Genomic DNA, 17,386 nt, shown 5'->3' with positions numbered 1-17,386 from the left:
TGCTAGTTGTAAGAGCAAGAGGAAACACCCCTACAGTAATGGTTTGGCCTAATTGAGTGGAGGGCTTATTTAAAGGGAGAGATGTAGGTTTAGAGGAGGTCAGAGGATGAAGGTGTAGCTGTCTGCACTTCGGTGAGTATCTTGAGTCAAGCCAGTTCATTTTGAGTGATGGTATTTTCATTTTTGGACACACATTCTTTTTGTTATTACGTCGGACTGAATAAATCAGTTTTTACTTATTCAAATGACCGCCTGAGTCTGCCTGCCTACCACCTTCCTTGTCACTTGAGCTATGTTACATCACATCATTTAATAAAACTGCAAAACACTCCAATCTTGAGCCTGTATTTGATTCTTTTACCCTGGTGGTTTGATGGCTTCATTAGCAGTACTGTGTTTACATTACATTTCCTGAGATGTGAACTGCGGACTAATGTCGACATGAATTTCCAGCCAGGACAGGATGATGAAGTTCCTCTTAAAGGAGAGGAAATATACAGCAGAGACTCCCAGAGAGATGCAGAGCTACTGGATGTAACCTCTTGCTGATGGGTGTGTTTGTTTTGGCACACTGGACAGGATCTGACAGGCCTCAACCAACCCAACCCATGGGACACAAACACACATACACATTCAGTATATTACCTATTACTGGTCAGTTAAGGACACAGTGTGTACATGTGTGTGTGAAACAGATATTTTAGTGTGTCAATATGCTAATATGCTAACATTAGCGTTCAACTCAAAGCACAGCTGAGCCTGACAGACATTTTAACACAGGTGTAATAAATGACGTGAATCATTGCTGCTTTTTCTGGGCCTTCGTGCAATGCATGCTGGAACACTGGCATTGCTTACTGAGACACTAAAGTATTTTTCCTGCTTAGCTAGCAAGTCAAAATGTCTGTCCTGAAAAAGGTTTATGATGATGTACAATCTAATGCTAAATGTAGAGCTGAGCCTCACATGCTGCGTCTGAAAAGTCCAAAGAGAAAAAAAGAAAAAACTACAGGAAGAAGTGTTTTCATCCAAGTATTATGTGGGTTAATAATTATATATTGAAGTTTTTTTGGAATTTTGAAAATGTGTAGAAATAGGGTGGAGGCCTCTGGCATAACACACACATGGAGAAAGGAAAAAAGTCTGCAGCCCTCAGCGACGTGAGCGAGGAAGGGAAAATTTAACACATTTCCTTTCCCTTGTAAAGTATGACACAAGTTTTAATAGCGCTCTATATGCATAAAATAAAATCACCTTTATGTGGTGAGACATGAAAAAGACTAAAAGTCTTTTTTATGCATGAAAGCAGTTTGCATATGCAGTGCAGTGTGCTGTGTTTCTCCATTGAAAGCTAATGCACATGAACACACAAGCAAATCATAAAATGACTAATTTAGTCATTGTCTATAAGATTAACTGTATTTGGACATTAAGGCCTCAGTCTGACTCATCTGATTACCTCACTGTGACTGAAACTCCATCATTTAGACTAATGGGTGAATGCATCTGACAATTGTTCTAACTTTTGGAAAAGACAATGTATATTTAGATGCAGGGATTAGCCAAGTGGTAAGAAAATATACAGGAGTTAAACAGTATAAATGTCTTTGAGTGGAAATTGTCCCAAAGTGCGTGCCGTTATCTCAATTTGTACAATTCAGTGATTTACACCTCTTTATATAATGGCATGTTTTTCGCCTTTGGACATTTATCACATTTGGTTTGCACAACGTTGCATTCAAACTAGTTTGTTTGAGCCAAGCTGAAGCTTTTACACCCATATATGTTTTTAATTGTCTTTCCAAAACCATGTGCATTAATCTGTTGCTTTACCAGCTTTGTCTCTTCATAGTTTCGGACACTATCACTCAACCCATTCAGACTAAAGTGGATATGTGAGGTCCAACACTGATGTGGCTCACAGGACAGCGCTCTAGTTCATCCCAAAGGTGTTTGTTGGAGTTGCAGGCCAGTCATTATCCTCCACACCAAACTGGGACCATTTCTTTCTGGACCTGGATTTGTACACAGCAGCATTGTCATGTTGAAACTGGAAAGGGCCTTCCACCAAACTTAAAGCTCAACTTTTCACACTGCTTGGTTTAACAAACTCCCTCTGGAAGTGTCTCAGGACAAGTACGGTGTACACAACTCAGTTCTCCAAACGATTTTATTTCACATATCCATTAAGCATTGGCAAACTAATTAGCTTGTGCTACAGCTATCCTAGCTAACGTTATCCCCTCGGATAATGCATGTTCGTAGAACATAAAACACAAAGCAATGTGTTATTCCCCAAATAACACACTTATCCTCGCACTCTTAATTTTAACTTAGAAATATTACCACTATTGTTCCTTACTTACCGACAAGCGTACTGGTCTTGACAATTAGTGTAATGACGAAAACGAAACTTAAACACCTGCCCTTAGTAATGAACAGCACACGCCCCCTCCCACCTCCCACACAGAAACTGCTTACTGGAAAGTCCTACACTATGATTATAATTGTCTTTCCAAAACCATGTGCATTAATCTGTTGCTTTACCAGTCTCGTCTCTTCATAGTCTAGTAGGCCTTTCACCAAACTTTAAAAGCTCAACCATCATTTCTTATGCTGTACCATTAAGATTTCCCTTATTCAATACTAAATGTCTCAGTCCCATAACCATATAAAAAAACAAAGGTCAGGTATTATCCGCTCTACTGCTTCACTTAATGGAAATTTCAAGGCTGCTGTCTATTGACTCAAAAGGATATTAAGGAAAACTATTCAACATACACAACAAAAGTGTGTTAATCATTGAGCGTGGACTCAATATGGCAACCTGCTGGTCAACATTGGCTTCATGATGAAAGCAAACAGGCTGTATTTACCTCAGTATATTACATTAATTGTATCAACCCATGGAAAGGCCAGAAGCCAATATTTATATATATCAAAGCCAGTCACACAGTATGGTAGTCGTCAAGGAGAGGATGAATAGTACTAAAAATAAAACTGTTGTCTTTAGTCTTTGTTCTGTTCTGCAGCTTCACCGTCATTGAGTTAGACACATATCACACCTGTGGGCAACAACTATCTGTGGATGATGTGTCTTGCTCGAGTAGTGGCGCTATAATTTATATCTATAATTTATTTTTTTTAAAACCTTGAGGAACAGAAAACTATGACTTCAGCTTCTTCTTCCAGCTCAAAGAAGAATTAATGGACATTATCCACTCGGTTAAACTATCAGAGACAGTGCTTGTGTGTGTGTGTGTGTGTGTGTGTGTGTGTGTGGGAGGGTAATATGAGGAATCCAGTGACTGTGCTGACAACCCTGTTATCTGTGGAGTTTGTGCTGTACACAATGAGTCTCTGTTCGCCTCAGTGGTTGGTTCAGACCGAGGGGGCCAGCGAGGGACTCTTTGCCATCTGCAGCACTTACGAAGGCTTCTCCAGCTGCGCCACGTTTCCAGCCTGGCTGGGTAAGCATCCTTTAACTATAATGCCAAAAAATATAATTTATGGCACTTTTGACTTAGTGATGTTTTTTAAGGGGTGGGGGGGTGGGGGGGTGGGGGGGGGTCGTCAGTGCAGGTGCAGTCAGGTGCAGGTTATGGGGTTTATAGATATCGGATGAATAACAGAAATATTTAAAAAATTTTATTCAAACTAAAACTCCAGTTAAAGTTACTATAAGAAACCCGTATTGCTCATTGTAATTAAATAGCTGAATTGTGCAATAAGTGTATGTGGGAGGGGCTTTCGATTATTTCACATGGTCTTAATTTGTAGACGGAGACATGGAGATCGATCTGTTGACATGGTGAAGCTGTTATGGTTTCATCCAAAGCACTTTTAGACTTTTTGTGTATGTTGCTCAAAAAATTAAGCATCAAAATTCATTGATTAAATATTTTATTTTGAAGAAGACTGTCAATAATCTTAGTCTTCACATGAATATTTGTGTTTTACCTTCACACACTGTTCATATTCTGACCCATAATTAGTCTTTACACCAATTTATATTCATAAAATCCCCATCAGTCCTTACTAAATGTTTGATTAATCCTTAATGAAGCTGTCAGAGAGCAAACAATGAAACAAAAAGACATTTGCAATCACTATATTACACTCAAGGAGAACATTATTATAGAATATTATGAATGCAACATGTTTGAATGGTGATTTTTTATTTTTTTTAATGAAATTCAGGTCAAATTTGAACATTTGCATATACAAAAATGTGTATCAGCTGCACAAAAATGTAAAAAAAATGCATATTTGTTTTTTCCATTTTTGTATATTCGGGCTCACAATAGGAAAGGTCAACCTAAAAGAAATGTGTATAGGGGTGTTTCTACAGCTCTCAAATGTAAAAATGGATCAAATTATACCCTGAATCATAATGTAAAGGTTAAGAGGCAGTAGGTATATTTCATTTTAATAGAATAAGCATGTTAACAAGATCTTTTAATTTTCAATGATCATGTAGTAAATTGTATTATATGCTGATATACTGCATGCTAAAACTACAATTCAGCACAAAGCACATAAAGAACAGCTGAGTCAATGTCTTAACCCTCCTGTTGTCCTTGAGTCAAGGAAGGAAGGACGGAAGGAGGGAAGGGAGGAAGAGGGAAGGGAAGGAGGGACGAAGGAAGGAAGGGAGGAAAGAAAGAGAGAACAAGGAAGGGAGGAAGGAAGGAAGGAAGGACAGAGGAAAGAAGGAAGGAAGGAAGGAACAGTCAAAACAGACGGGGGAGGAAAAGGGAAGGAAAGGAGGGACGAAGGAAGGAAGGAGGGAAGGAAGGGAGGAAAGCAAAGGAGGAAGGACAGAGGGAGAAAGGAAGGAAAGGAAGGAAGGAAAAGAAGGATGGAGGGAGGAAGGATGGAGGGAAGGAAAGAAGGAGGGAGAAAGGAAGGAAGGAAAGAAGGAAGGAGGGAGGGAGGGAAGGAAAGGAGGAGGGAGGAAGGAAAGAGAGAAGGAGGGAGGGAGGGAGGGAGGACAGACGGAAGGAAGGAGGAAAGGAAAGAAGAAACAGTCAATTTGACCTGGGAGGACGACACAAAGGTTAATAGCCCTTTTTTAATTTGGGGGCTTTTAGATCTATTGCCCCCTGGCCGATCATAGTTTAGAGTGTTATTCCATGATGGTGCACACAGTGACAATTTCATAATCAGGAATGTCAACAGCCACTGAATCTGAACCGTCACAGATCACGTTAAACTTGATGAGAGAATGCATAAAAAATTGGACATGCTGATCTCTCCATTGAGGCCTTTTCAGTAAATCTGTTTCCTCCTAGATGTTCAGACATATGTGGGTCCAGATAAGAGTATCTAAACCACCATGGCTTGTTGTAACATTTTAAATCTGTTACTTGCAGGTAGCTACAGTTTGTCCTGGATGTTTCTGTCTGCTTCCAGTCTGCTGTCTCTGGCCGCTCTGCTCACCGTCAGGCCGGCTCTGACCAGAGGAATGAAGGCCATCGTTGCTCTGATCCTCAACATCATCACTAGTATAACACACAGCTCAATTAATTTGTATATTTTCAACTGTATACAAACAAAACATCACTCAGCATCTCCTTATCCAGCAAGGCCAGCTTGTCACTTATTAAAATGGCCACCAGAGGGCGCCACCAGTCCCTGTTTATATACAGCAAACAGTAAATCAAGCACAAAACTGTACATCCAAAGCAGTACATGCTGAGAGCAATGTGTTTTACCTGTGTCCCTTTAACCCTTCCTTCCTTCCTTCCTTCCTTCCTCCCTTCCTCCCTTCCTCCCTTCCTCCTCCCTTCCTCCTCCGGTCCTTCCTTCCTCTTTTCCTCCATCCCTCCCTCCTTACTTCCTTCCATCTGTCTTTCTTAACCTAAAAGGATATGATGAAGCTTTTTTCAACCTGAAAGCCAAGAAACTGAGCACTGATTGTGATTTTAATTATGCAGCCCATATATCAATGGAGAGAGTAGAAAGGAGTCCAGGATGTCTTGTATTGAAAAGGTTTATTTACTTGATCAAGGAGAAGCGAACGAATGATCAGTACACAGATAATGCCCATGGTTGAGCCATGCCCAAATATGGGCAGATCCAACACATCTACAATATACAGAATTTAGTCTATAGACAAAACATTGCTTAGACCTCACTCAGGACCTTTGTCCTCCATCCAACACTATATCAAACCTCTGACTCCAGTTGCCTCTCCCCATTCAGGGAAAACAGTCAAACACATATCTGACCATGGCTGCTATAGCAACACTATCAGAATGCCTCCTGTTTTCCCCAAAAGGAGCAGACTCACTGCTTACCACTATCTCAAAGGGAGACAGTGTCTAACCCTATCATTTGGTGAGGCCTTGCGATGACCACAAAGCCTAGTTTGACCCAGTGCATATTAATGATGGAATATTCCCTAACAAGCACTGAGTACTGAGCACCAATTATCTTTCCTATATAGTTACAGCACATAATGAGAATATTTAATGTAATCTTCATCCTCTCCTCCTCTGCAGTCTTTCTCTGTGCCGGTGCCCTGGTCGCCTTCTTGGTGTCCATCGATCAGCAGGATCCTGAGCTGCTGAAGCACCTCGGCTGGACCTTCTACATCTGCTGTGCCACCCTCCTCTACGCCTTACTGGTGACCGTCCTGCTGGGCGTCGTCCACGGCGATAATTCACGGATCGAACCGGCTATGGATATATCTGTGATAGCAGCCTGATGAACACACAGACTGATGTTTTATGAAGTGTCTAACCTTCCTGTCGTCCTCCCGGGTCTAATTGACCCCATCTGTTTTGATTGTTCCTTCTTTCCTCCCTTCCTTGCTTCCTTCCTTCCTTCCTCCTTCCTTCTCTTTCTTTCCTTCCTCCCTTACATCTTTCCTCTGTCCTTCTTTCTTTCCTTGCTCCCTGCCTTCCTCACCCCCTCCTTTCCTTCTTTCTTCCTTCCTTCATCCCTCCTTTCCTTCCTCCTTCCCTTCCTTCTTCCTCCCTTTCCATCATTCCTCCCTCCTTTCCTTCTTTCTTCCTCCCTTCCTTCTTCCTTCTCTTCCTTCCCTCCTTCTTCCTCCCTTCCTTCCTCCCTCCTTTCCTTCGTCCTTCCCTTCCTTCCTTCCTTCCTTCATCCTTCTCTTCCTTCCCTCCTTCTTCCTCCCTTCCTTCCTTACTCCTTTCCTTCTTCCTTCCCTTCCTTCCTTCCTTCCTTCATCCCTCCTTTCCTTCCTTCTTCCTCCCTTCCTTTCTCCTTTCCTTCATTCCTCCCTCCTTTCCTTCCTTCATCCCTCCTTTCCTTCCTCCTTCCCTTCCTTCCTTTCTTCCTTCGCCCCTCCTTTCCTTCATTCCTCCCTCCTTTCCTTCCTTCCTTCCTTCCTTCCTTCCTTCATCCCTCCTTTCCTTCCTCCTTTCCTTCCTTCCTTCCTTCCTTTCCTTCATTCCTCCCTCCTTTCCTTCCTTCTTCCTCCCTTCCTTCCTTGACTCGAGGACAACAGGAGGGTTAATGTCAAAAAATGTTCTATGTTGCAGCTTTGAATTCACATTATACTACATTATCTGTTATATTCAGTATATTTCATGCGTATATACTGTGTCACATTGCTCGAGAATATCAGGCAATATATAACATTAAGTATCATGTGTATATAACTTTATAAAAGAGCATTAGAGAGCACTCTAACTTTGTAAAAGAGCATATCTGTATCCAGTGCTTACCTACCTCTGAGGTCTTGTTTGTACTGCTGTAAAATATAATTTCCTCCATGAAGGATCAATAAAGTTTTATCTTGAAGTTTGTGATTGTGAGATTTACATAGACATGATTATTTATTTAACACCCATTTCTTGAAATATCTGATCCATATGAGGCATGACACAGAACTGAAACACCTGTCTGTCTCACTGAGGCCTCAATGTGGAAACGCACCCTAATCTAATCAGATAAAGTTCATTCATTTGCATTTTATTGTTGAATCTAACAGCTGATGATGTGCCTGAAATGATGATTTTAGCCTGGAGGTTCTTAACCCTCATATTGTCCTTGTTTCTTCCTCCCTTCTGTCCTTCCTTCCCCCTCACTCCTTCTTTCCTTCCCTCCCTCCTTCCTTCTTTCATTTCTTCTTCCTACTTTGCTTCCTCCTTTCCTTCCTTCCTTCTTCCTTCCTTCCCCCTTTCTTTCCTTCCTTCTCCCTTCTTCCTTCCTTCTTCCTCCCTTCCTTCATTCCTTCATTCCCTCCCTCCTTTCCTTCCTTCCTTCATTCCTTAATTCCCTCCTCCTTTCCTTCCTTCTTCCTCCTTTCCTTCCTTCTTCCTCCCTCCCTTCCTTCCTTCTAGGACAACAGGAGGGTTAAGCAAACACAGGTAGCATCAGTCTGGACCATGTGCTTCAGAGTCACATGATGATTTGGCTTTATGATGATCATCAATAAGAAAAACTAGTGAACATTTAAACACCTCTGACTGTGCTGAGTGGGAGAAGCATGCAGAAAAAAACTAGATACAGCAGAAAGAGGAGATGAGCTGCATTTTTTTAAACATTCAAAAGCTCTCAAGAAAGTGTGCATATCTTGATCACAGAGCGCCTCCCAGTGGTCAAAGCATCAAGTCATTATGCAACATAATTACATTTAGCAGGGATAGTTTTTCTGGTCTTTTTTCTTTATTCTTCTTCTTCTCATTATTTGTATATACATATTTGCTTTATTTGAAGAGGTTGGATTACAGTATATGTATAATAATAATTTAACTTGTTCAATAGCTTGGCATTTCCTTGTTCAATTCACTTTTAAAACAGATCTTACAAGGGTTGCTTTTTAAAAAATAAACCATAAACTTGATCAGGTAGATAATCCTCCTTTGAAATGTCATAACAAGTTGTTTAGGTTTTCTTATCTGGACTCATGAATGATGCCTCAGTTTAAAGATGTGCATGTTCATCTTTATTTGCATTGTCTTATCAGGTTTGTCTGAATAGGATCTGTGATGCCTCAGACTCATTTATGGTTGTTGTTGACAGACAAGTGAGCTCTGACATCCTCGTTGAACAGACCCAACATGGTCAGGATCAGCTCTTAACTTTGGGATTTGGCTCAACAGACATGCACACAGCTTCAGATGGTCTTTATTTTTTCTTTTGAGTCAAATATTAGTTTGAACAAAATAATGTGCCAAGAGTTGCATATTATAACAACCACTAAATCTGAATATGCAGCATTTAGCAGATTATATGATTTATAATGTGCTATTTAGTATTTTAAAGTTATGACGCTAACATCATAACATTTACAATTTACACATTTCACACATACACATTTACATATTAATATATATATTCCACATTAAAATGGAAAAAACACAAATATGAAGAATAAAATCAGGTTTATTTTACTTCTAATACCACAAAGGCCCAAAAGCCCACGTTTATGTTTTAATGTCCACCAGCAGTATAATTATTAATATACACATAAATATTTGGGAGCTTAAATATTTAATTGTGTGTACCCTCTCTTTCCCCTCATTGTTGTTTTTTATCCTGCTCTCATACATTATGTGTGTTTATGAGTGTAGTCATAATGCATTATAAGCCCCATCAGTCAGCCTGTAGTTTATAACCAGTCAAGAGCACTCATAAGTGAGAGATAAGATTTGTAAGTCATTATAAGCTAGATTTATAGTTATTCATAACTGTTGATATAGTGCATCATAACGCATCATGTGTGTTTATGAGTGTAGTCATAATGTATTATGATTGATTATTATAATTCACTATGAATGTGCTCATAATGCACTATAGATGTGGTCTTCATAGAAAGTGTTACCAAAGGTTTTATTGCTTTCAGTGATTTGGAGCAAGGAGCAATAGGTATGGCTTTTAAAAATGCTAAAGAGCATATTGTAAATCATATATTATGCTAAATGTTGCATGTTAAGATTTAGTAGTTATTATCATGAAACTTTTGGTGCATTATGCTGATATGCTGCATGCTTGAACTAATATTTGACTCGAAGCACATAAAGACCATCTGAGGCTGGGTTAGGGTTAGGGTTAGTCTGTTGAGCCAAGTCCCAAAGTTAAGAGCTGATCGTGACCATGTTGGGTCTGTTCAACGAGGATGTCAGAGCTCACTTGTCTGTCAGCAACAACCATAAATGAGTCTGAGGCATCACAGATCATATTCAGACAAACCTGATAAGACAATGCAAATAAAGATGAACATGCACATCTTTAAACTGAGGCATCATTCATGTGTCCAGATAAGAAAACCTTAACAACTTGTTATGACATTTCCAAGGAGGATTATCTACCTGATCAAGTTTATGGTTTATTTTTTTTAAAAAGCAACCCTTGTAAGATTTGTTTTAAAAGTGAATTGAACAACGAAATTCCAGATGAAATAAGGAGGTTAAATTGGATGAAATGATGATCATTTTGGGGAAATGACAGCATAGAAACTGAAGCACATAAAGACCATCTGAGGCTGACTTAGATTGTCTGTTGAGCCAAGTCCCAAAGTTAAGAGCTGATCCTGACCATGTTGGGTCTGTTCAACGAGGATGTCAGAGCTCACTTGTCTGTCAACAACAACAATAAATGAGTCTGAGGCATCACAGATCATATTCAGACAAACCTGATGAGACAATAATTCACTATGAATGCGCTCATAATGCACAAAGGACCCACATTTATTTTTGAGTGTCCACCAGCAGGATGTGAGCAAATTACTAATAGGATTGGTACATGGTTTGGATTTGCACCTTTTTCGTCATCAGAACTGAAGTATAGTGAGTTTATTCAGTGTGTGTCAGAAGAGACGCTACCATGACAAAACAGATATAAGCACATTAAGCTTAATAAGCATAATATCAGATTCAGGTGTATGACGTTCTCATGTTATTTTCTATTTCAATCAATTTGAATTTACGTTGTGCTGGAGGTGTGTCAGGGGAGGAGTTGGGAGAGGGCTGGATCGTCTACTAGAATATAAGTCACCATGTGAAACCAGATCAAACAGATCACACAGGAAGCTCCGGTTCCAAGCCACACTGAACTTATCTGAACTACACACCTTTTCCAGGTAAGGACAAGCTGGTGGAGAGACAGGGAGAGAAAGTTGTAACATTGACTGGGACAGTTTGATCAAATATAGAATGAAAAATGCCATTATTTTTATGTTTTCCCTCAGGTTGACAACATGACTTCTGGTCAGCTAAAGATTGCCGCCCTGGGTCGACCTTTCACCTTAGGGATGCTCTATGATGCTCGCAGTGATGCACTGATCCCAGGTAAGACATGACTCATATTACATTACACTGAAAGCTGTATATAACTTGCACAAAGTGCATACTTTTTGTTACAAGCAGTGGTGGAATGTAAGAAAGTGTATAGTTTTGAGATACTCGTGATTAATTGAGCATTTCAATTCAATGCTACTTTATGCTCCCACTCCCGGCTATTTTACTTTCTACTCCACCACATTTATTTGACAGTTTTAGTTAGTTGTTAGTTGTTTCCAACCTTTTTGTCTTTTGACATCTTTCAAAAAGCAATGTATAGTCGGGCTCACATTTCAGATGAGTAGCAGATGGACCCAAAAAAGCAGACAGTCACAAAACAAAAGGGCAGTTTATTGGCCAGAACCAAGAACCAAGAACCAAGAACTTAAAACACAGACACAGAGACTCGGACAAAGACTGAACAGAAAACCAAAACCTATATAGACATGATGGGGTAATAACTAACAGGACACAGGTGAGGGAAACAAGACAGGTGAAACACATGAGGCAATCAACTAGGGCAGGGGAAAACACAGGAAGTAAAACTATCAAAATACACAAAGGGAGAAAAACTTCAAAATAATAATAATTTAATTTCAATAAATGTTCAAAAGGTCCAATAATTCAGCAAAAATCAAAGAAAATGACCAGAAACAAGAAAAATTATCCATAGGGGCAATAGATGATGTGAAGTTACTTTAGGGGCGGACCCTTAGATCATTGGTCACCTTAAGTAGAGAAGTCTCAGTGCTGTTTTATTGGAACATAATATCATGTTGATTCATGTGTGGAGTTTGCACATGATCTTTTCTGGTTTCATTGACAGAAGTGGGAATTAAGAGATTGATCTAAAATTGTTGACTACATGAGCATTTATGTATTTATTCAATTATTTATTTTGGGGAGAGATTCCACAAGAGTATTTTTGCAACAAGGCTCATTTACTGAGAGAGGGGCCCATTTTGCACCAGTTGTATGCATATTACCTTTACAGTAATACCATAATACATAATACCTTATTTTAAATACATGCAAATGCAAAGGATCATCAAGATTCTATTTGGTTATTAAGGATGCATTTCATGCTTTGTGGGTGCTTGGCAAATTACACGGTTTCTTTTTGTCTTAAAATATGAAAAGGTAAGACATTTCAAATTTCCAAAGCCCCCTTCAAAACATTGAAATTACTTTCTCAATCAAACAGAAATTTAATGAAGAGGGTGAACCATGATTAGCAATATGTTATAATTTTTGACAATTGGATTCTTTATTTAATTTATATTTATATATTAGAATTGTTTCTACTCTTTATAATTTACTTTTTAGTATTTGTGATTGTATCTAATCTTTGTATTTATGGTTGTTATTTCCATAAATACCAAAATGATCCATCTATAAAATATCTATATGGAAACCTTTTACAGTGCTGCATACTGCATGATAATTATATATTTAGAAAGTAGAAAGTGATTCATTACAAGATGATTAGTTAAAACATGTCAATTCAATTTCCATTTTGTGAATTTCAAATAAAAGAACAGTCATGTTTCCTCACTGGTTTTCTTAAAAATACAGTTAAAATCGTGTCTCGTCTTGTTTCATGAGCCGAGTGTATCGTCACACCCAGGCGGGGAGTTCCGGTCCTCTGAAATGAGGCCAACGCAGAAGTAATTTAGAACTGCATTCTATCAAAAGGCCACCAGGGGGCGACCGTCTCTATACAAGTCAATGGAGAATTCACCAACTTCTCACTTGATTTCTAACCTCAGTAAACGTTTTCAAAATGTGTTTATGGTCTCAATCGCTAGTTTAAAGCCTTCTTCAATGCAGTATGATGTTCATTTGGGACATTTTGGCCTCCCTGATTTTATATGTGACGATAAAGCAGGGTATGCATTAGGGCGTGGCTACGTCCTGATTGACAGGTTGATTGACCAATGTCCTCGAGATCCAGCCCTCGCAACCATAGCAACCTCGCCGCTCCGCCCATGGCCCCGCCCCATGCCCATATAAGTAGAATCTGTGTTTTTATTTTTCCCAGCATGCACCTGAAATTTTCAAGATGGCGCTGCCTAGATTTGAAACTATTGGCTTCCGAGCAGCAGTCCACAAACCAATGGGTGACGTCCATTTCTTTTATACAGTCTATGGTCACACCCCTAGTTGATAGCAGTAATCATATCCACAGGCACAGCTTCAGGCACAGCACAACCAACAGATAGCTACAGCTGTGATTACAGTGGTGATATACTGTCAGAACTTGGTAACTCAGAGTCTGGAAGTTATTTTCTGAGTAGGAAGATTAGCTGTGTGTGCTACTGTTCACTAAAGCTCTAACTAATGTTCATCTTGAAGCTTTGGTTTTTACTCATTTTAATAGATTGGTGATACTTATTATTTTCTACAGGTTTCACATTGTGGGATATCAACACTTTACAAGAGAACACAGCTGAGAAACCACAGCCCAGCACTTACGTTGACTTTACAAAATCTGACACCATTGAATCCAAGTCCTCTCTGCTGGATGTTAACGCATCTCTGAAGGCAAGTTTCCTGAGTGGACTGATTGAAGTTGGAGGATCTGCCAAGTACCTGAATGATCAGAAGAAATTCAAGAATCAGAGTAGAGTGGCTTTTAAGTACAAAGCTAAAACCAACTTCAAGCAGTTGTCCATGACTGAACTTAAAAACCTGAATGAGCAACAGAAAGATGTTCTTGAGAAGAGCTCAGCAACACATGTGGTCACTGGCATCACTTATGGAGCAAATGCTATCTTTGTGTTTGACAGTAAGAAGTTAGATGCTAGCAGCGTTCAGGACATCGAGGGCAGCATGGAAGCTGTGATAAAGAAGATTCCATCATTAGATATTGAGGGGAGTATTGACCTCAAGCTGACTGAAGAAGAAAAAGCCCTGACAAACACATTCTCCTGCAAATTCTTCGGGGATCTCCTCCTTGAAAGCAACCCTGCAACATTTGCAGATGCAGTGAAGACCTATGTAGAGCTTCCAAAGCTACTGGGAGAAAAGAAAGAGAACGGTGTTCCACTGGAGGTCTGGCTGATGCCGTTGACGACATTTGGTTTCAACACTGCTGTGTCAAATGAAGATATTGCAAAATATGAAATATTGAAGACAGCTCAAGATGCTCAAGAACAATTTAGGGAGATAGAAATCAGATGCAACGAATCTCTGGCTGACAGCGTGTCAGATAACTTTCCACAGATTCGCAAAAGTCTGAGAAGTTTCCAAAGACAGTGTAATAATTACACCTCTGAACTCCAACAGACCATGGCAAAGACAGTCATCTCCATCCGTGAAGGCAAAGCAGATACAAGCTCACTGACGAAACTCTTGCATGACAGGGTCAATTCACCATTCAGTGAGGAAAAACTTAACCACTGGATGAAACACAAAGAGAGAGAGATCAATGTCATTAGGTCCTGTGTAGACATGTTGGAGGGAACAAACACAAAGATTGTCCCAAATCAGTCAGAGTTAGATGAAGAAGTTCTTGCTCGAGGTGTAGAAGATGCTCTGTGCTTTGTCTTCACCTCTCTGGAAAGTGCTGACCCCTGCTTTGATGCCATGAAGAACTACTTGCATACACATGAAATAAGAAGTACTGATGCAAACCACTGGTACTTCTCAAATGAAGTGTTTACCAACATGAGAGAAAAAGCCAGTGATTTCCATGATCTTGCCAAACCTCTCAAGAACAGCAGCACTGTCCGTTTTCTTGCAACAGCCACAGCAAATGAGAAATACAAAGGAGCGACCATCTACCATTACAATCAGGGCATTCGGGTCACTGATGATTTTTCAAGGCCTGCCGTCCCCCACGTGGAGTCGATCACTGACAAAACTGCTTTAATGTGGTGTAAGTATTCATAAGGATTCATAATAGAAATATATAACTATTATAACATTAACTAACAGATTGTGTTCTGCTCTCTCCATCAGATGCCTGTGATCTCTCCCTCAACCCAAAAACAGCTTACAACTACCTTCTTCTTTCTGATGACAACAAGAAGGTGACACGAGGAGAGTGGCAGCAATATCCTGATCACCCAGCGAGGTTTGATTATTGCTATCAGGTGTTGTGCAAACAGGGGCTGACTGGGCGCCATTACTGGGAGGTTGAGTGGAGTGATGGTTATAATGAAGATAAAGCTATAGGTGTCGCATACAAACACATTCCAAGGAAATTGAATAAAGGAAGTTATCTTGGATATAATGCTCAATCATGGGTTTTTTGTGTCAAAAGCACAGAGCTCTTTACAGGGTACAATTACGATTGGCAGTATCCCTCTTTGCCCTCAACTGGCCTCAAACGTGTTGGAGTGTATCTGGACTGGCGTGCTGGCACTCTGTCCTTTTACAATGTCTCCTCCAACAAACTGAGTCACATCTTCACCTTCAATGCTCAGTTCACACGGCCTGTTTACCCAGGCTGCTACATTTACAGCAATACCGGCTCTCTGTCCTTTGCCCCTGTAAAGTAAGAACAGTGACAAAGTGATGAAGTGAGTCTTGATCTGTCTTTAGACTCACCAACCATGGTGGAGTGTAACTAATATATTTACTCAAGCACTATATTTTCTCATATTATCGTTAAACTTCTGCTCCACTACATGTCAGAGGGAGATATTATACTTTTTCTTATCTATAGTCACTGGTTACTTTTAAGATTTAATATTTGAACATATAACCACTTTATAACATATGCTTCGTTACTGGAAAAGACCACCCAGCAGAAACTCAAGTGTCTCTCCTTAAATTTAGAAATTACTCTTGTGTTTTGTTAAATTTCATGATATCGAGACTCTGTACCATCACTCACTCACCAAGGATAAAGTTTCATCTGTGGCAAAGTCCACAGTTGGGTTAGGTAACACAATTTTTTATATTTGCTTTTACCTTTATTAAAACTTTACATTAGCAATAGTTTAGACTTGAATAATTGCATTTAAATCTTTTTGTTGATTTTGAAGTCATCCGAATATTTTTTATTTCCAAGTTGATTTTGTGAGTGTAGTAAGCTACATGATAAATAACATTATGTCACCACAACAGCATCTACAGGAAATACTATATAATCTGATTATGTTTTAGGAAAACATGATATATGTGATTTAAATTTCTTTTACTTTTATCAGTAGGAAATGAATATTTGCTACATTACACATTGATCTATCTATCTATCTATCTATCTAATAATGATTAAGATGAAATATTGAGTAGTAGTAACATTAGACGTGTTCATTTATATTTATATTGAGGTTTCATTTATACATGTGAAGTTGGGGAAGAGGAAGAAAAGAGGAGGGAGATGGTTTTTTTTCCTTTACTTTCAAACATGTTTGAGCATTAAGTAACTCAACTCAATATAATGATGACGAGTTACAAAGTTTTATCTTTTGTTTTTTTAACGTTTGGTTGTTCCTGTTTTGTTTTTCATGCACAAAAAAAAAAGAAAAAAGCACAAAAAAAAAGAGATAATGCATTTAAAGGATCTATATTACTAAAATATTAACAATGATTGACAAAGTGATGATTACAGTTTTATGTTTTAATCTTTCTAACACAAGTATAATGAACCACTCAGGAAGCGTCTGATGCTGCAGTCACAACATTGTCTTTAACATGGTGTTTTATTTTGAAAATGTTGCTGATGTTTATAGAGCTGAAGATCTGCTGGATTGTAATCTTGTAACATTTCTGTAACACCTGTTGGACATCTGTAAAACACCAATAAAGTGAAGTCCTGAGTTGACCACTGTGTGCAGTTTGATTATTTGCAGTTTGTTGGGAAAATCCAGTTTGGGGTAAATAATCTAATAATCTTGTCCTGAGTGTATTTTAAATAGGAGCAGTGAGAGCACAAACATTTTGCACACAGTTCCAATATAATACTACCATTAAATCAGATATGCTATTATACTGTAAACTCACTGTTGCAATGCTAATCTCTTTACCATTTTATATCCAGCTGGTTGGTTTGAGAGTCTCTGTTAACCAAAAGGTTCAGGCCACACTGACTGCCTGCTAAATGTAATTATGTTGCATAATGACTCCACACTTCCACCACTGGGAGGCGCTCTGTGATCAAGATATGCACACTTCCT

At 39.2% G+C, this 17,386-nt stretch overlaps 1 protein-coding gene across 1 annotated transcript; it reads left to right on the top strand.

Moving 5' to 3' along the window:
- Positions 1-11,176: 11,176 nt before the first annotated feature.
- On the top strand, positions 11,177-15,763 carry LOC128362851 (stonustoxin subunit beta-like). The gene is made up of 3 exons (XM_053323702.1): positions 11,177-11,267; positions 13,666-15,138; positions 15,222-15,763. The coding sequence occupies exons 1-3, from the start codon at positions 11,177-11,179 to the stop codon at positions 15,761-15,763; spliced, it is 2,106 nt and encodes a 701-aa protein (XP_053179677.1).
- Positions 15,764-17,386: the final 1,623 nt, after the last annotated feature.

This window comes from Scomber japonicus, chromosome 8 (assembly GCF_027409825.1).
Source record: "Scomber japonicus isolate fScoJap1 chromosome 8, fScoJap1.pri, whole genome shotgun sequence".
NCBI lineage: Eukaryota > Metazoa > Chordata > Actinopteri > Scombriformes > Scombridae > Scomber > Scomber japonicus.
The sequence above is the reverse complement of the archived record's forward strand: the minus strand, read 5'-3'. Positions and strand labels throughout refer to the sequence as shown.